Below are 19134 nucleotides of genomic sequence, written 5' to 3' on the forward strand. Positions count from 1 at the left end.
TGCAAACAGTGGAGAAACAAGGAAGATGGTTACAGTATACACAGAGCAATCCATCAAAAGATCAAGAACACGACAAGCTTGCAACTCTCAATCATATCCAACAAGAGAACAGTAACTTGATTATGCCATTCTTAGTGCAAAATGATAAAAATGACAAAAAGGCCTACCTACACTAATCGACAAAAGTAACAGGGCTCTTGAAAAAAAATGGATGTTTCCTTACAAATGCTGTCCATATCCATTTCCCTCTGATGCATAAAGCTTTACTTATGTGACAAAAAAAAGAGACAAAAAGTGTTGCAGACTGACATGTTGGAATGTGCCTGATGGGGAATATTTGAAGCAAAATGAAAGCGGGTACAAGGAATACACGAGGGGAGAAAAACAAAAAAACATGCATAAATCTTAAATCGCAAATTAAAAAGTTTTTTAAAAAAGCATTTACAAGAAACGGAGATGCTGTGTGTGATGAGCCAGAGTCAATCCGAGGAGTAAAGGCTTGGACAGAAAAATTTGCACATTTCAGTTTCACCCAGGTGCGAATCTAAAAATCCAAAAATCTGTCAGCTTTAACATGATTTAAATGTCACACAAATAAAAAATAATGTTCCATAAAAAAGAAACAGCCTTTGATATTTGCCCTAAGAAGGCATAAACATTTAGAATCACTGACATTTTCACAAGGACAAACAACAAACCCATCACATTAAGTTTATAACATAAATACAGCAAGAGTCACAGCACAGAATTAAGAAAAGTCGCACATGTATCGGTTAGTTTCACCACTGTTAGAAGGGAAAATGACATATTTCTGTTAACACCCCACCAATACACCTCTTTAAAGTTTCTTCCTGAGATTGTTAAAAGGTCTGATATAGCGTCGGTAACTTTAGGGCTGTCTTTGGAATACTTTGGTATCTCTCTGCAAACTCAAGGCCTGAACAGGTCTGCAAGTTGGAGAAACAATTCTACTTGACAAAAGCAAAATCAGAATGAGCAGAAATTACAACCAGACACTGTACAGCAGTACAGAACAGTGCAATCTTATTTGGTGGCAGGTTATAATATTTCATGTTTGTTTTTATAGTAATTTTGAAAACTAGAATCTTCCCTGACCAGACATTTCATTATCTACTCTAATAAGCAGGATAACATATCTAAAATCTAAATATCCCTTAAATATAAATAACAATAACTTTTTTTTTTATAATAATAAGGATGACAAAAACATCAAAAACGCATTGCTTTCAGCCCACAGCAACTTTCTGTACAAACGTCGTCTGCATTTCAGAATCTGTTGAACTAATAGACTATGAAGCACAACAGAAAATAAGAATTTGATTCATACCATGCAAAGGTAATCACAAAGCCTTGCCTATTGGTGAGAGTAAAACAGTACTTAGGCATTTCTATTTCATAACAAATGTAGAGTATACTTTTATTGCTTTTTGATCAGTTGAACGTATCCCGGCATTTTGTCATAAACCAACTACAGTGCATTTTCTTTTCACACAAAGACGACCAGATCTCACAGGTTTTTCATTTATGCATCATACACAGTGGATATTACAGGTCTACACACTGTTTTTAACAGCTCTGCTTTTCAATGCCTGGAAACACAATTCATTCAGACACGTGTAGTTTGGAACGACATCACCAGACTTATCAAAGCAAAGCTCTTGCTAAAATCGTCAATTGTTTGAGATCTCAAGACAATAAAAAGCTGGATTTCAAAAGGTCTTTGTTATTCACTGTAATTCAATTCAATTGATGCTGGCCAAAATGACACAAAAAACATAAAACCAAGCATTGTGGACTTTCCTGAGAACTTCAAAATCAAAGCAAACCAGGAGTCACATCACTAAATGTTGTCAGCTTTAAAAAAACTGGGAGAATCTTTTTTTTTTTTCTTTAAAAATCAATTCTGCTCAATAGAGTTCTTCTTGCAACATCTGCATTGTCATACCTACCCCGACTACACTGTGTATGTGTTTGTGTGTGTGTGTGTGTGGGGGGTGTGGTGGGTGGGGCGCAGTTCAAAGACAAGTCTCCTGCAATGGGCTCCACAGACAAACATACAAGCACGTACAGGCTCAGCGGGGGGTCATCCTGAAACCCACCACCAGCATAGTGTAACACCAACAACCACTGACTGAGGGGCTACATGTTAAATACAAATATACCATATTAAATTAAAATCCAAACCACGTCCAAGAAGTACAAATCTATACATTAGGCCTACATGGATTTTTAAAGACTGCATTTTTATAGATTTCTCCAAAGGCACTGTTTGCAACAGCAGACTGCTCTTCCTCTCGCTTTTCCCTCACACTAGTGTTCATACAAGCATGGAGAGAAGACACAAGGTTTGCGTGAAGGGAAATGAAAACTGAGGCATTTCACGGCTAAACACAGATCCCGTTTTCCAGTTCCGACGCCGCCTTCTGACTGAAACCTCAGGCCGCAGTCAGACCTGGTTCGTTGGAGCACTTATTCCCACACCGGGAGCCTTTAGCCCCCCTAGATGGGTCCGTTTGGGTTTGCCATCCCAAGTCGGACCAGGTCTGAATACAGCCTTAGTTTTGCTCAAACTTAGCCTTGCATATGGACTCGTTTCAGACGAGTGAAATGGCCGAGAAGCAAATTAACGCAACGGGGAGGAGGGGGGAGGGGGGAAGGAAAGTCCGAGCATGTGGTTGTAACTTGTGAAAGGCGTTTGAGGGTTCCAGCATTTTCACTAGTCATACCTCAAAGAAACCAGCAGGGGGAGATCTACTACTGGTGTGAGATTCCTACAAGTACCTGGGCCAATGAGCTTGTTCGGACAGCTCTTATGTTTACGCAAAACACACACTTATTTTTGTCGTTTTTCTCCAAATTTGTTACAGCTGCCTTTCACTGTCAAGGAGACACTTTGGTGACAGAAATCTGTTATGGATCGAGCCCCCACCCCCTCCCCCGTCACTTTACGAGTCCCGGGGCGAGGTGAAGGGTACAGTGAGGGTGGAGATGTGGGCGAGCTAAGCACAGGACAGGACAGGCAGTGATGTGACTATAGGCCCTGAGGGGAGTGGGAGTAGGTCCAAGAGTGTGTTCACAGACAGCAGCGAACAAGACACAAGCTACTTTAAAAAAAACAAAAAACAAAAACAACCTTAACAAAAATACCTAAAGCAAACCATCCAGGCGAGTCGTTGCTACACAACCTCTCATTCTGGTAGCCGGTACTGAATGACGGACTTGCGGTCCGGTCCGGTCTGCAGCATGCTGTTCAGAGCCTCGCGGACGTCCAGCGCGTCGGTGCTGCAGTGGCCGTTGGGCAGGGTCAGAGACTCGGCCGGCGGGAGCACACAGGGGGAGGAGAAGAGCGAGGAGGAGGGCGAGTTGGAGAAAAGAGAGGTGGGGGACGGGCTGGAAAAGAGGGAGGAGGAGGAGGACGACGTGGGGATGAGGGTGGAGGCGGAGAGGAGGCTGCTGGACACTTGAGAGACCGAGTTGTTGGACAGGGACGAGGTGGAGGAGGCGGAGGAGGAGCAGGACGAGGTAGAGGACGAAGGACTGGCTTTCTGTGTGGACATTTGGAAGGACAGGGGTATTTCTAAGAAGTCTAACAAGTCTGGCGGGTGGCTATTGGTCAACAAGTTCTGGCTCTCCTGCTGCTGTCTCACTTGCAGATTCTGCTGCTGCTGCTGCGGCTGCTGTAGCGAAAGAGGCGACGGCTGCTGCTGTATTTGTGCATTGTGCTGGGTGTTCGCTACTCTCCGGGGGATCAGAGACTCCAGAGGGTATTCGTCTCTGAACGCCGACAGTAAGTCGGGAGTCAGCCCGCTCTCCGGGTTGTCCGGGGAGGGCGTCGGCGAGCTCATAGTCAGGTCCAAGATCTCGTTCAGGGGGTTCTTGGAGAACACGGTGGGAGACAACGCGGCCGCCTGATGGAGAGGGCGCGACAGGCTCTTCAGAGGAGGGAAAGCAGATAAGAAATGCTGCTGGGAAAACTGTGAGAAGTGGTTGCTGAGGCTGGCGGCGCTCGGGAGGGGGCCCTGGTTTGTTGTCGGGGTGGCGCCGGAGTTGTTGGGCCAGTTGAGGTGGGCCCTTTGCTGGGTTTGGCTGGAATTCCTCTGTAAGGGCAACAATGGTAAGTTCTGGGCGAGCGGCTGTAACGTGGACTTGTTTTGCACCTGCGCCCTCTGTAGCTGGGTGATGTTCTGGGGTTGTGTTCTTTGTAGCGGGTTTTGGTTCAGTATTTGGTTGAGGTTCTGGTTCTGGGCTAGAGACTGAGTCAACGACTGGTTATGGACGGGGTTAGGGTTGAACAGGTTGGCCAGGAGGTGCTTGTTCGCTTGCTCCAGCTTGCGCATGCGTTCGTCGGCCAGCCGCTGTTCCACGGCCTGCTGCTCCTTCTCCTTGCGCCTTCTCTTCACCTCCTCGTCCATGGCCAGAAGCTCCTCGCGCACACGGGCCACGCAGTTCTCTGGGATCTTGATACCTGGAAAAGACGGAAAGTGTGTCACTGGTGATGATCAAAGTCAACATTCAGACTGGACGCAAAGATACACCAGCAGCTTTGACCGTTCTTTAATTTCTAACACACATACGATGCTGAGCCAGCTTCAATCGAGTGTGATCCCGGGGCCGTGTACTTACCGACTTGCTTGTTATGCTGCTTGGTTTTGAGGCGGACAATCTGCAGGATGCTGGAGGTGGTGATGTCTGACACCACGTCGGACACGCGCTTCCACACTCGCAGCAGGGCGCCGCACAGCATGTGGTACTGGCGAAGGCGCATGCCCTGCAAACACTCATTGCCCTCCTCAATCTTCTTGCATTTCCCATTCCTAGGGAGAGGGAGGGGGAGGGAAGGAGGGATAATGGCGACAGCTTGATTAAACTTGCTAAATACAAAGACTGCTTTTACTTGTTTTTGACTGGCAAAACAGGCACAGGCAGCGGCTAAACTCTACTTCAACAGAGTTCAACAGGAAGCACATGGAAACCATTTCTCCACAATTCCAGCAAAACCTCTGGAATGGCATCTAACCTTAGAACTGACCCAGACTGAATCCTAATAAGAACCAGATTGGACGCATGAAGGCTTGAATCCAAATGGAGGCTGCAGCTTTGTACTCACCAGTTAGCGTGGCTGCACTTCTTGAAGGAGAAGGTGAACTGGTTGTCCCAGCTGTCCTTGGCTTCCTCCGGAGTCACCTGGAACACAAGGAACACACATCGCAACGGGTGAGGGATTTATCACACACAAACACACACAGAGGCCGCAACAGTTCTGGCAAAGATCGCCGAACGTACACAAGGGACACACGCACAGCTGTGAGAACACATCAATACGATCAATCAAGCCCCTTTTGTGTTCATGTGGTGGAGGGGAACGTGTGTACATGTGAGATACACAGCGTGACTACAAACACGTTTCATCAGGCGGCTGAGCCACATGTAAGACTTCATTCACCCTCCCGGTGTTCGTGTAAGAGCCCGGGCTATATTGCGCCATCGTCCTTCAACAATCTGGTTCAATACTCTTAAACGTCCACAAGATGGCAGCCAAATACCGAATAGCTCCCATGTGCAGACACACACCAAACACGAGCCTGTTGGGTTTGTCCACAGAGGGGCGAACAGGTCCTCACCTTCCTGTAACGCGTGTGCAGGTTGTCCAGGCTCTCCGGGTGCGTCTGCTTGCCGATGTTGGGCTTGAAGACGATGAAGTTCTTGCCTCTTCCTTGCTCGGCGAGTAGGACGCACGGGTGGTTCCCTCGCAGCTGCACACACACACACACAAACGCACACAGAGGGATTTCTCATATGTACCTACAACACAGGGACTAAATCACTGCAGCAAACGTCTCATTCCGTCCTCTGCATGTCCTATCTGACAGTAAAGCTGATTGTTAGTGGATTAGCAGAGTGCACTCACCTTCTGAGACAGGTAGAATCCCTCGTTAGGGCCGCTGAGCTTCAGGCACTTGTTGTAGGCCTCTTCCCAGGGCATTCCTCTGTCTACGCTGATCTACAGGGGCACACAGAGACATGGAGGCTGGAGCAGCTGTCCAGAGACAAAGAGATACAATCGCACACTCCTGGCCTAAGGGACATACAGTATCATGCATAGGAAGCTGTGATTTGAATCTGTCCTACTTTCATACACAGACACACACAGAGATTTGTGTAAAACTCACAACACAGTCCTTCACCCACATTCTCTCTCTCTCTTTTCCACCTCTCTCTCTCTTTCTCACTTCTTGCTAAACTGGTCGTAGCTGTGCAGCATTTTGCTCGCCTGCCAAGTCTAAAATGTCAAATGTAGGTTAGCCTGCAGCCGACAGCTAAAAGCAGGAGATACCGGTAATTATCCCGTTCCCACCTCCCACCAGTGTCGACACAGCCTCCTCAGCCCCGGGCTTAGCCTGTATGATCACAGTCTAACTGCTGGCAAAATGGCATCAATCAAAACTCACAGTTTGCTACAAGAGCCACCTCGAGGAATGTGGCTCATGTGGAACTGAGCTGCGGCTAATCTTCACAGTCGTAGCGATTCTTTGGTTACAGCGTGTCGTGCTCGTGCTGTTGGTCTGTCTGGACCAAAGAATTGATTTGATTTTCAATACTTGCTATCAAAGACGAGCTTTCCCTTGTTTACGTCTGTTGAAATTCTACAAATCAGCCCTTGCCTTGTCTACATAAACTTTGAGCTTTCTTGGCAGGCACAACAAAGCCGTGCATGTTTTGTCAAATAAGTCACAGCACTACGTTGTAATTGTGTAAATCACTCTGTGCCTGTCCATCAGTCGACCTGTTGATACCACTAGATGCTTCTCATATCTGTTCCAGTGATGTAAACGCACTACAACACCGCACCAATTCTCAGTTTATGCGGCAGAAATCGTGTAGTGGTGTGCGAATAATGCGGAATAATGGAGTGACGACGTCGTGCCTACCTTATATAGAACCACCTGGCCGTCCTGAGGGTTCCCCACTGTCAAGAACTTCTCCTGCTTCTCCTCGTAGATTTCGTCGTTGCCTGGGGCGAGGTCTGTCAGGGCCACAGTGAGGGAAGGGAAGAAGTGTGAGAACAGAACAGAACACGCACAGACTCTAAGCTCTAAGCGGCTGCGTGGGCTCCGTACCGAGGATCCCCATGTCGTATTTGCCCTCTTTCTTGTCCTTCTCTATCAGGTAGTCAAAGTTGTCGGTGAAGTACTGGAACAAGTGGTTCTGCTTGTGGACCTCCAAGCCCAGGATCCGATTCAGGAATTTGGTGATGCTGCAGTCTGAGGGAACAAAAGGAGACGCAGGTAGAGTTAAAGAGGGCGTGCTGCAGGAACGAACGCGGCTGAACTCATCTTTAGGTTGAACACTTACCTTTCTCTGTGTTGATGCCAAAGCGAGGCTCCTTACAAAAGATGCCCACGTCCATCATTCCCAGTTTCATGTCTGGAACACAGAAAGGTAACGACAACGTGAGCGGCGGTGAAACAGCGCTCCTAAACGTGACTCCGCTGTAATTATCTTTACGTCCAGCAGGGGAACATCGGACGTACCTCTGAAGAAGATGGCCTCGCCCCCGGGGTAGCTCTTAGGAGGGGGCACCTTGTTCTCTATGTGGCCCAGGATGGCTTTGGTTATTTTATCCAGAGCCTTGGTACCGTACTGCCAGGAAAGACAAAGTTATGCTTAATTAATGAGAAACAAATGAGAGGGGTTTTCTAATGTAATAAGATCAGATATGTTCTATGTGTGGTGCTTATTAAGTTTGCTGACCTTATTCTCAAAGTTGTATTTGCTCAGGTCTCTGGATTCGGTGGCTCTTCTGTCCCCGTGGGTTAACGCACCCTGGAAAAAGAAGCAGCAACATTGTCACCGTTAGTTTTACACAGTCTACACACAGCATTTGTATACAGTAACGTGGGGACAAATCTAAGTCTTCAGTCATTCCAAAAGGCTCCGTATCAGTATCAGTGTAATGTGATCTGGCTTTAACAAAGAAGGGATGAATGCAGGTTCTGATACTGCTCGGGCCGCGATAGGAAACTTTTAGCATTTCTGTTGACCTTTCAGTTTTGCGAGGGAAGCCAAGGAAAAAAGTTTGGAAGGAGCCGAGCCGACATCTGACCGGCTGCTGGCTCTGCCCACAAACAAATGTCCCCAGGCACCAAAACAAAGACTGGCCTTGCCAAACATGACTTCATCGCTCATTTGGAGACGGGCAATTACGGAGGTATTCGGTCCTTCGAGTTTGGAGCGGGTGTGTGCGTGTGTGCGCGCATGTGGAGCCCTGTTCCCGTGGCAGATTACCGAACGGGCTTGGCAAACATGGAGGTCGACTTCCTGGAACTGCCGTCCCCTCGCGACAAACAACTGCCACATTGTGACACCGTTGAAAATAAATGACTCGTAATGCTGAATACATTAATAAATAAATGATTGCGATGACAAGAGGCAAAGACACAGGAATTACTTGAGGTTTAGCATTTTCTGGAAACAACAAAAGGGTCTATGGGGAGAATATCCAGGGAAACAGGAAGGAGAGAGGGCGAAGACGCAAACGGGCTCGACCACGGCAGGACAGAGATCAATAAACGCGAAAGAGAGATCGTCTCTATTTACATGGAAACAATTACGCTCCTCACAAGTGGATGGGGAGGGACACAAACACACACACACACACACACACACACACACACACACACGCACACGCACAAACACACACATCTATCTATAAGGTTAGGGTATATACCAGGCTCTCCAGTCTCTTTGCCACGATGGAGGCGAAACGTCTCTCCCCTGCCAACTCCGAGATGAGGAAGATGTACTCCGGGGCCGTGACCTGATTGGATCGGTGGGTGCGACCTGGGAGGACAAAGGAAGGACGCGCAGGTAAGACGGCATCATACAATACACATGTGCTTCATACACACAGAGGGCTGACCATGGTAACTGGCTGAAAGAAATGAAGTGGATATTCTGATTGACTGAGAGGAAGTCCCGTCTGAAGGAGCTTCTAATCCAACGCTATCTATCCACCGCTGTCACTCAAGTGCAACGCAAGAAAGCAATTAAATACCACTTGGCTGTTTGTGCGTGTTGGCACAGGATGTGTTGTGTTGTGTGTGAACAGTGACTTGCTGATGAAGCACAAACACACACACACAATTAAGACTATGAATCTCCATCTAGCAGGGAGGCTGCGGAGTGGAAGAATTACTTTGCCTTTGCTTATCAATTAATTTAATTAAGTTCATGTACTTGACCAAGCGAGTGTTTACATGAGCAGGAAGCAGAGTTGAAAATGAATATCTGATGGAGAGAGAGCAGTGGTGGTTCTTTAACAAATCTAATACTGCTGACACAGCAAGTGCTTACACAACACAACCTGTTAGAAAATGACCATGAAATTAGAAACAAATAGCACGGGATGAGATGGTAACATTTCCATTTTCAATTTCAATGGAGACTAGCGTGGGATTGTCCTGAGCACAGACATTGAATAACGGCCTTGGATCTTCCCACAGTCAGAGTTCGCTGACTCGGTTTGCATCATTTGTCCGCGTGTGGGAATCTGCGGCCTTTACACGTCAGTGAAATGAGTGGAGGAAGGCGGCGGACATGATCCTCTGGCTTTAAAATGTCTCCTCTAGGAATCCGTCTGCCATGATTCCTCACCCCCTCTAACCACAGGCATGTATGTAAGTCAAGAATGAATGAAAGAAGAGAAGCTGATCTGAGAGCAATTGCCATTAATATAACCTAAGTCACATAAGTGACAGAAATATGAATGGGTGCAGGAATAGCACTTCTTCCCCTCTGCATAGGGAAACTAGAGAGAGAAGCCATTTGTGATTGTGAGTGAAGGCCATGAAGCAGAAGGTAAGGCCAGCACCTAACTGCCGTCTCATTTAAATTTCACACAGATGCTGTAATTATATTTAATGCGCTTCAAAGGCCAAAGATCACGGCTGAGGCTTTTATTTGAGTTAAATTAAACGATATGCAGTCCACTCCTGGAACACGGGCACTTTTTCTGGGAAAGGAGAAGTCATTTCTAAATGACTTTCCACTCTCGTGCATTTAATCCCGCTCAATGTTTCTGACTCACCAAACTGCTGAATGGCTCTGTCTGCACTCCAGGGTAGCTCCAGAGTCATGTGGACCCTGCGCTTCTGGTTCTTTATCCTCTTGTCTGCCTGCAGAGAAATCCCAGAGCTGGCCGCTTCCGAGATAATGGCCACACACTGCAGAGGAGGGAGAGGGGTTGAGGTGAGATTTCTTACGGCCTTTACAATTATTGGACAACAAACGTAGCTGCCAATTTACGATCCGACTGATGGCGGTGGTGCCTGACCTTCTCTCCGCCCATGAAGCGGTCTTTCTCCTTGATGTTGATGTGTTCGATGGTGAGGCCCTGCTCTGCCCGGGACTCGTAACGGACGCTGCCGTCAGGACGCCGCACAACACGACCCTTGCGACCAGTCATCTGTGGTGACAAAAGAGACAAACTCCTGCAATGAATGGAAGCCCGGCAGGTAAAGCACCACACCGACTAGCTGACAGGTTGGCGCTCATGCTCATACCTCTGAGACTTTATCTGGTCCTCCAAACTTATCGATGAGCTCATCCAAGGTATTGAGAGGTAGTTCTTTTCCCAGCACGGCTATTTTATTGAGGAGGCCCTGCTTCATCTCCTCGATCCTGGCTGTGAGCAGAAAGTAAGAGTAAACATGAACTTCATTCACAGCAGAGAACGCTGACACATCGCTTTAGCCGTCTAGACGTGCGTGTCTGATCAAGATCGGGCAAATCCTCTGACGTGCAGACTGATCACCTTTCCCCGACAACACAAAGGAAAGAAAGAGCGCTCCTCGCTGCTTCTCTTACCCGTGTGGCAGCTAGTGTGGTTCACAAAGATGACATCATCGTTGTCGAGCAGGGAGTCGGGTGAGGAGTTGGAGTCTGTGTCCATGCCGTCCGAGTCGCTGCTGCTGTCGTCGCTGATGTTGATCACGCCACCGCTGTCCACCACCGCGTGCTTTGGAAACTTGGGCTGGCGGCCTCTCGGTTTACCTGATTGGCAGCAACAACATGGTTTCGAACATGAGGCGACGTGATTAGAGGGTAGAAAACAGATGTGGAGCACAACGGAATGCTGCTTTGTGAGCAAACGGTGCCAAATGGTGCCCAACGATCTGATACAACGCAGCATGTCGTTAACTGTGAAATAGACTGAAGGGCGAAGGAAAGGTTTGACATCTCAGCTAAATGCAGGTTACACCGAATAACAGCGGAAACATGGAAATGATTTTGGCATTATTAAAGGGTATCAATGCTGACACGGTGTGACTAATGCATCCTTTTCACTTACGTTTCCTCTTATTCCCTGGACCCTTTTCTCTCCGCTGCTTCTCTGACGGGAAATGTTTGAACACCAGAGACTGGAAAACTCCCCTGCAGCAGCGAGGGAGAGAGGAAAATCAGAAAATTAGGAAGGGAGAAAAAGAAACTCGCCCTCACGGCGGGAAGCAATCAAGTCCGGCACACAGGGCGGCTCTGACAGCGCCGACAGATTGCGGTGCTGCTCCGTCCTAATTATAGTCGTGGGCTTTTGACGGGCGGACTGGCACGCTGTCTGCAGAGTGACGTCGCCAGACACTCGGGCATGTCTGCTCGGAGGCGCTGGGGGGGTCAAACGTGCTTCTGTATGTTCTCTACAGCTGTGGTAAACATTTGGCAGTTTGACAAAGTCACTAAATGGAATGCGAGGAAACCAATCTCTTATTTAGAACATCCCTTGTCCGACTGCTGGTGCTGACAAAGAAGAAAAATCACTTGCAATGACATCATTTATTGAATACCTCAATAAAAAAAGAAGTTTCTCTTCTTCTGAAACCCAGAAAACCCATTTTGTCATTTTGGGGGATTTTATTTCTCTAATCAACCTGTTGCGCAACTTCAGGGAGCTTGAAACCGATTACACAAATGCACCACAGATATTAAAAAACCAATACAAAATTAGCTGTGCACGGTCATTCTGAGAGAGAGACACACACACACACACACACACACACACACACACACACACACACACACACACACACACACACACACACACACACACACACACACACACACACACACACACACGCACACACACACACACACACACACGTCTTTGCCCACTCACTCTGCGGCAGAAACAAATCTGTCGAGGTGTCCGTCATTCTCATCCAAGACTTCTCTGGTGCGGGACTCTCCGGTGGACTGCAGCCCGATGACGATGCACTGTGGCGTAACAAACACAAACAGTGACCGTCAAACACCAGAACACCACATTTTGTTATGTGAAATACAGTTTGTTCCATTGTGGGCTGCTTCCTTTGTTTAGCTCGCATGATTGATTCAACCAAAACAATCAGAAGGAGGCCAGCAAAGACAATCTGATTCTGCCAGTTCTACCAAAAAAGCATTAAATCTAGACTAAGTTGCTCTAAAACACATTTAGATTTATACAAATGTCCTTTCGTGACTCAAGTGGTAAATTTCACTTCCTGTTTGGCTTTTCCTCTGGCCATTTTTATCTTTCTGAGCCCTACGCGTTTAGACAGAAATTCTATCGAAAGCTCTTCACTGTTTCGCAACTACTCCTCTGATTTATGAAATCTTTATTTCACTGCTTTGCGGCGTGCTCTCTCCCCCTTCTCGCCATAGTGTGCGGCGCGCTCACCTTCCCGGCCTCCAGCTCTTTGCGGGCCAGCTCCACCAGGCAGCGGACCTTGGCAGCGATGCAGAGGTATTTGAAGAAGCGCTGGTGCGACGACCAAAACTGCCCCCACAGAGACTTCCTGCTTACCAGGCCCAGATCGTCGGCTGCTCGCATGAACACCTGCAGCGCCTCCGCCCACTGGAAACAGTTTCCATATGTGAAAGGTCAGTTTCAAGCAAAGCATTGCACAACGCCCACTCCGCGAGGCTAAACGTATGCAACTTCAAACAGGCAGCGCTACACAATCCTCACCAGTCTGGCAGCTTTGTTGTAGACCAATTTGAAGTCATTATCCAGTCCGATCTCCTCGATGCGGAACGACACCCCTGAGAAGCTCAGCTGCCTGGCAATGTACATCCCGCTAACTTTCATGTCCATGGCAACTATCTCCATGGCCCCGACACCTCTGCAAAGACGGAACATGTACACTATTCAACATCATTCCACATCCAGACGGGGCATCGAGCCAAAACCACAACAGGATTGAACGGAACCACGGAAGGAAGTGATTAAAAGATAAACGTCATTCAAAAGCTCCTTTCTTGCATCATGTCAGCCTACAGACCTCTTCTCGATGGCGTGCAGGAAGTCATCAAAGGTTCTGAAGGGTGTGCCCTCGCCCCAGATTCCCAGCCGGCTCATGTAGATCATGTTCTTTGGCTCAGAGGCACCTGGAGCAAAAAGGGTGACAAACAAGGACCAATCAAAAAGGGAAAATTGAGAAATACATATATCTTTAACTCCACTGTTGCATGGCAGTTTGTCTGTGTGTGTGTGTGTGTGTGGGTGCAGGGTTCTGCGTGTCACCTTACCTGTGGCACTGGCATACACCACTCTGGCCCGGGGCAGTTTGTTCTGCAGGTCAAGCACTGCCTTACCCATCTTCGTGGACGTGGCATTCTTAGCTTTGTGGCATTCATCAAAAATAATCTGAAAGTGGCAGAGGTCAAGGGCGAACAACGCAGATATGGAATGGAAGAGATAGCGGAGGAATTGCTTTAATCCTTAAAAGCCGTCTTAGATATTAATACAGAGGAAAAGCAGTGTGAGAGCGAGCCGAATACCGAAGAACCCACACTCTTTACTTCGAGTGACACATTTACCAAAGGTTAGGCTGTTAAAGTGAAAGGATACGACTCCATCAAAGTCTGGCTTGCACCAATCCAGGATCTGTTTGATTCTGGTCCGGTGCTGCCCCCCTGCCTGGCTCTCTCCAATCAGCGCAGAGTAAGTCGCAAACAGGACTCCTTCTGAGGTAGCTGTGTCCCCATACTTAATCTGCAACGTAAAACACATTTAACATCCAACCAGTGAAATGTTTGGACGAACGTGCGCCCGAGATAGAAGGAGGGAAGGAAGGGAAGCTTCAGGGCTCACCTTGTTTAAGGCGTGCACGGGAATACTGGGTGCATCTATGTCTTTGAGATCTCTCTCTGCGTCATATTTCAGATCATTGGATATGCTGAACCTGAGGGCAAGGACGGCAACGTTAGTGCTGCACAAACCAGTTCCGACACGCACGCTTTGTCCTCTCACTGCAGCACTCTTACCATAGCGACTTCTTCCTTCCTCTGAGAAAGTTCTCCACGATGATTCCGGCCACCGTGCGCCCTTTCCCCACCCCGGCCCCGTCTCCGATCAGGAAGCCGGCCCGCTGGTTGTTCTGGAGGATCACCTCGTGTTGCTGGGGGATAGAGAAGGCGTGAGTGAAAGAAGTTCAGAACTTGCGGCTCTAGAAGGACGAGGCTTTGTCGGTGACGTGTGAATGTGTACCTGGCAGGCGTAGATGATGGCCTCTAGTTGCAAAGCGGACAGCATGCCACTGTTAATGGTCGGCTCTGGGATGGTCAGTGTGTATGTGACGTCAGGAGGAGGGACACTGGATAATGTGTTGGTTTCCACCACTATGTCCGGATGAGAAATTCCTATAGTGGCTGGAGGAAGGAAAAAGCAGAAGAGAAATGTAAGGAATGGAAAGTTTGACCGCCATGTTAATAACAATAGGGGAGAAACTGCAAAGGGCAGATGGATGAATCGATAATTGGATGATGACATTAAGTCTGGCTGCCTACATTTGGAAGGCTTGTACTCAGCATATGTGTCTACGTGTCCCAACTCCTCTGTCTCCTCTTCCTCAGCATCTTCTTCCTCCTCCGGCGGCTGCGACTGGATCCTCGGTGCCTGCAAACAGACAAGAGAGCGGTCAGCGAGACAGTTCGCGTGTTGCGTTGACGTTGTTTTTCAGCCCAAACGAGAAGCAATTATAGAGGAAGGAGAAGCTGAAAGTTAAGAGTTCGGGTTAGCGGGTTGGTAAGAAGTTAGTACGGCACAAACACAGGATCTTGGGTTAAGAGAGAAATATTCACCAGCGCGACAAATAGAAAAGCAGAAAGAATGAGTGTTAAAGTGCAGACAAAAACAATGCAAATGACAGATTCAGGCCCTATTTGGATGGTAAATGTATTACAAGGGAACAGGAGGTAATAGCAGCGTTTACAAGTGAATGTCTGTGATTATGCTGCTGCAGGAATCAACAATATCCGTCTGTTTCCTCCCACGATCTTGGAGAAAATAAATCTAATTCCTCCTCTGACCACTTTAATATGAATAGAGCTATATGTACGAGATGTCAGAGAATTACAAAGGGTCCCATTTTGGCAGACAAAATGTTCATTCTGTGTCATATATCCAGTGCAAAAAGACATTAGCGGTCCTCTATGCGACATGCACAGTACATGTAACAGGAGGTAACACTTTCATCATCTGTGGTAATCCTGACACAGGTTCAGGTCCGTGATAAAGAACAATATAACATTATACTGCACTGTCAAAATGTGACCCTCTTGAGATTTGAACTGTCTCGTGATTTGCGATTACTGAATAGAAGACAATCTGGTGGGCGGCGTGAGACATTTGAACATGATGTGCGTGAGTCAGGAAGTGAACAGAGAGCTGCCACGTGTCCCTTGATTTGTCTCAAGACTGAAGAGGTCGACGTGGCTACCTGGAATCCTCCCAGAGGGGGCGTGCTGATAATAGCAGTTATATCCTCCAAACTGGCCAAGCCCTGAAACCTGCTGCCACCATTCAGCTGTCAACAAAACATAACATGAAGACATACAGACCCAAATAAACACAGTGGCAAATGCAGAAGACAAGAGAGAAAGAGAGAGAAAACACAACATGAGGAGTAATGACTGTGTGTGTGTGCGTGTGCGTGTGCGTGTGTGTGTGTGTGTGTGTGTGTGTGTGTGTGTGTGTGTGTGTGTGAGCATGTGTGCACTTCTCGGGACGTCTGATTGAGCAGCACTCAACAAAATGCAATTTGTTTTGTGGCGGTGAAAAGCCGGGCGACAACAACAAAAAAAGCAGATAAAGCCAGTGTGTGTCTGTGGGACATAATAGATGAAATAAGGACGGGAATGAGAAAGGAGACAGATAAAAGGCTTTCAAAAAGGCAGGAGTAATAAATGACTCGCTCTGAGTCATATCAAGAGGACATGTCCCCCCCCCATCCCCTCAATCCCCCGAAGACGAGGGCTCAGCGGTAAAACAGGGGACAAACGGGTGAGGTGCAGTGTATTCCTGCAGCAGAGTCTATTTAGTGCATCGATTCAATACATACTTTAAAATATCTGGTTTCCATTAAATATCAATCCGAGCATTTAACCGGTTCGACCAGAAATGAGGCTTAGTGCTCTTTCCACTGCTTCATTCCTGCTCATCTTCATCCTCAGCTGGCCGTCCACTCTGCTGTAGTTTATTATAAGTGGACATTTTGGGCTCGGCGAGTTTATAAAATTCACATTTTGCCCATTCTGCCGGGAGTGACTGCTGGAAAGAATGTGAGCTCCTTCGACCTCAGCTTGCTGCTCGCTGCAGTGGAGGTCGCTCGCTTATGCTTACACGTACGTTAAGATTAGATTATACTGCCTGCCATTAATAATATATTATTTGAAAACAATGTGTAACCACCCTGCGACAGAGCTAGATTATGTGATTGTAAGTGAATTTATTGGGGCATGTAAACGCTACTCACACACACACACGCACAGAGAGAGTGAGAGAGAGAGACTGCATTTCCTCAGCCATAGAATAAAGGAATCACATCACATCCTATAGAAAGTGTATACAAACAACTGGCTCCACCGGGTCATGTCCCTTTTGAGAAGAAAGACATGGCGGTGTGCCAGGTCAGCGTTAGTGTTTACACAACATGGATGAATATCTGACCCTGCGTGCTGATGTTTGATACCCACCCCCACCTAAACACACACACGCATGTGCCGATTAAAACACGTTTCTGCTCCGTAAGAGCTGTAAGAGGAGCTGAAAATCGGTATGGGAGTCCGTCCTGCTGATGCACGTGTGTGTGTGCGTGTGTGTGTGTGTGTCTGTGTGTGTGTGTGTGTGTGTGTGTGTGCTTGTGTGTGTGCTTGTGTGCGTTCACTGCTACTGACCTCTAGCTGGCTCTGTGCTGGTGTGGTGGTGGTGGTACTAGTGTTGACGTCCCAGAGGGTGGGCACCGTGGCCAGGTTATCTGTGCTGATGAAGGACTGGGCATCAGCATACTCCGACAGCGAGTCGGCCGGAGAGGAGAACAGAGAATTGTTGGAGAGGTCATCAATGCAGGACAGGTCCTGGAGGAGGCAGGGAGAGAGAGAGAGAGAGAGGGGGGACGCGTTAGGTTTCTCCTCAGAAGCAGCAGAGAAAGTAGGGCAGAACCAATGACTCATTCATTCTCTCGCACTTTAAAGTGTCCTGAAAGTCAAAAGCAAACTTAACCATCAGCCTGCACAGGAAAGAAAGAACGAGTCCGAAGAATATCTTGTATATAAACACCAGATCTCACTTAAACCTTCCGGGGGAAATGGTGAGACATGAGTGTGTGGGTGTTGGTGAACCTTGGACACTAAAGGTGGCACATTCTCATGGACCCCGGCCAACGCGCACTCTTTTGGGAGCAACGCGAGTCCAAACAAAATCTAATCACACGCAGACATGTGAGTGTGAGCACGTCGAGGAGAAAGCGAGACGCCGGGCATAATGAGAACGCTTGTGCTGTATCTGTGTGTGTGTCACTTCAGCCATGGCTGCCTTCCAGTCGCCCCCCTATTCATATCCTTTCCAACCCATTAGCATGCCGTGTTCTTTAACTAGTCTCCCACAGGCACCCGTGGGCCCCCAGGGACTTATAAACATGGATATGGGAATCGGGGGGGCAGGGGGCAGGACAGGGAGAACGCAGAGTGAACATGGCAGATAAATGATTTTTGGAAATGGGAGCGTGTGTCCATGTGATTAACCCTGAGTGTGAGTCAGTGTGCTGGTAGTTATGCTGCGTGGGCCACAAGTGGAGCTTCCCACAACCCTGTGTTTCTACTGAACCATCCAGAGACCAACAGGGGCTTCAGAATCCGACTGCTGCTGCCAAATATTATAGTACTTTAGAATATTATAGTACATTATAGTACCGTTTTAAGCACAACTAATGGAAATCATGTCTGAAAATGACTTCTAGGATATGATGAACATGTAAGACTACAAAGATGAGGAATACTACTGGCAAAATGTGTTGTAATTGGTACAATTCAAGGGTAACTGGTTAAGTGAGGAGCTTTCGCAGCCGGCCCCTCCCACAGAGCTGCCACAGGCCCAGACAGAACATTTATTTTGGGCTGGTCCAGCGCTGCCATGTACTAAAAACTGCAAGACGTGTGTTAAAAAATAGGTTTTGGGAAAGTTCCAAATGGAGGGCTTGTTGAAAACAGTGGGATAATACAGATCGCTGCATTCTAAGAACCCAGAAATAGTTTACAGTTCAGATGTTACCAGCCAGTGTGCAAGTTAATCTTTGCGGGCCAGGCCGACTGCAGGCACGCTCTTCCTCACTGGATGGAGGATTACAAACAGTAAGCACAGCAGTGTGTGCTGTGAAAACCCCAGGCAGAAAACAGACTGTACAAACACATCACACACAACCCATAAATTACATTTGTGACTCAATCTCAGAAATATGCCGCCGCCGATTAATGCTGAGCGGCGGCTTCTGTCGTAGCGGCCTGTTACCCATTAGTCACAGTTCATCTGAAAATGTTTCACAGTGATGAGAATACAAAATGCAGTGTTCTCAGTGTAAACATGAATGCATCATGTGAGAAGGACACCAGTCTGACCCTGTGTTTACTTACAGATTTGTGTGTACGGGACATTTCTTTTTTGTTTTTTACAGAACAAAGCAACTCATTGACCCCAGTGGAGCTCTGCCTATAGGAAAGAGCGCAGCACTCAGATCAGCAGGGTTTGCCGGTGGCTGCGGCTGCTCTCTCCCACCTTTCCCCTTCTGCTTTCTCCAAGAGCGAGTG

General features: G+C 47.6%; 1 protein-coding gene across 4 annotated transcripts in view; it reads right to left on the reverse strand.

The window, feature by feature from the left end:
- Positions 1-211: 211 nt before the first annotated feature.
- Positions 212-19134, reverse strand: part of sbno2b (strawberry notch homolog 2b) — a 51689-nt gene continuing 32766 nt past the window's right edge. For 3 of the 4 annotated variants that reach the window (XM_076153404.1, XM_076153406.1, XM_076153407.1), the window contains 28 exons: positions 17230-17409; positions 15774-15860; positions 14842-14950; positions 14543-14703; positions 14320-14453; positions 14147-14237; positions 13904-14047; positions 13582-13699; positions 13335-13440; positions 13022-13175; positions 12731-12907; positions 12191-12288; positions 11372-11454; positions 10888-11073; positions 10584-10705; positions 10355-10486; positions 10109-10244; positions 8750-8862; positions 7774-7845; positions 7554-7662; positions 7375-7446; positions 7140-7283; positions 6951-7045; positions 5930-6022; positions 5643-5774; positions 5129-5205; positions 4645-4835; positions 212-4486 (listed from right to left, as the gene is read on the reverse strand). In XM_076153404.1, coding sequence (XP_076009519.1) covers positions 3210-4486; positions 4645-4835; positions 5129-5205; positions 5643-5774; positions 5930-6022; positions 6951-7045; positions 7140-7283; positions 7375-7446; positions 7554-7662; positions 7774-7845; positions 8750-8862; positions 10109-10244; positions 10355-10486; positions 10584-10705; positions 10888-11073; positions 11372-11454; positions 12191-12288; positions 12731-12907; positions 13022-13175; positions 13335-13440; positions 13582-13699; positions 13904-14047; positions 14147-14237; positions 14320-14453; positions 14543-14703; positions 14842-14950; positions 15774-15860; positions 17230-17409 — 4593 coding nt within the window. In that variant the 3' untranslated portion in view covers positions 212-3209. The remainder of the gene's footprint in view (positions 4487-4644; positions 4836-5128; positions 5206-5642; positions 5775-5929; positions 6023-6950; positions 7046-7139; positions 7284-7374; positions 7447-7553; positions 7663-7773; positions 7846-8749; positions 8863-10108; positions 10245-10354; positions 10487-10583; positions 10706-10887; positions 11074-11371; positions 11455-12190; positions 12289-12730; positions 12908-13021; positions 13176-13334; positions 13441-13581; positions 13700-13903; positions 14048-14146; positions 14238-14319; positions 14454-14542; positions 14704-14841; positions 14951-15773; positions 15861-17229; positions 17410-19134) is intronic. The other variant, XM_076153405.1, reaches the window with a different exon arrangement.

This window comes from Genypterus blacodes, unplaced genomic scaffold, assembly GCF_046128005.1.
Source record: "Genypterus blacodes isolate CSIRO-AG114 ecotype Tasmania unplaced genomic scaffold, CSIRO-AGI_Gbla_v1 ptg000058l_1, whole genome shotgun sequence".
In the NCBI taxonomy this organism is placed as follows: domain Eukaryota; kingdom Metazoa; phylum Chordata; class Actinopteri; order Ophidiiformes; family Ophidiidae; genus Genypterus; species Genypterus blacodes.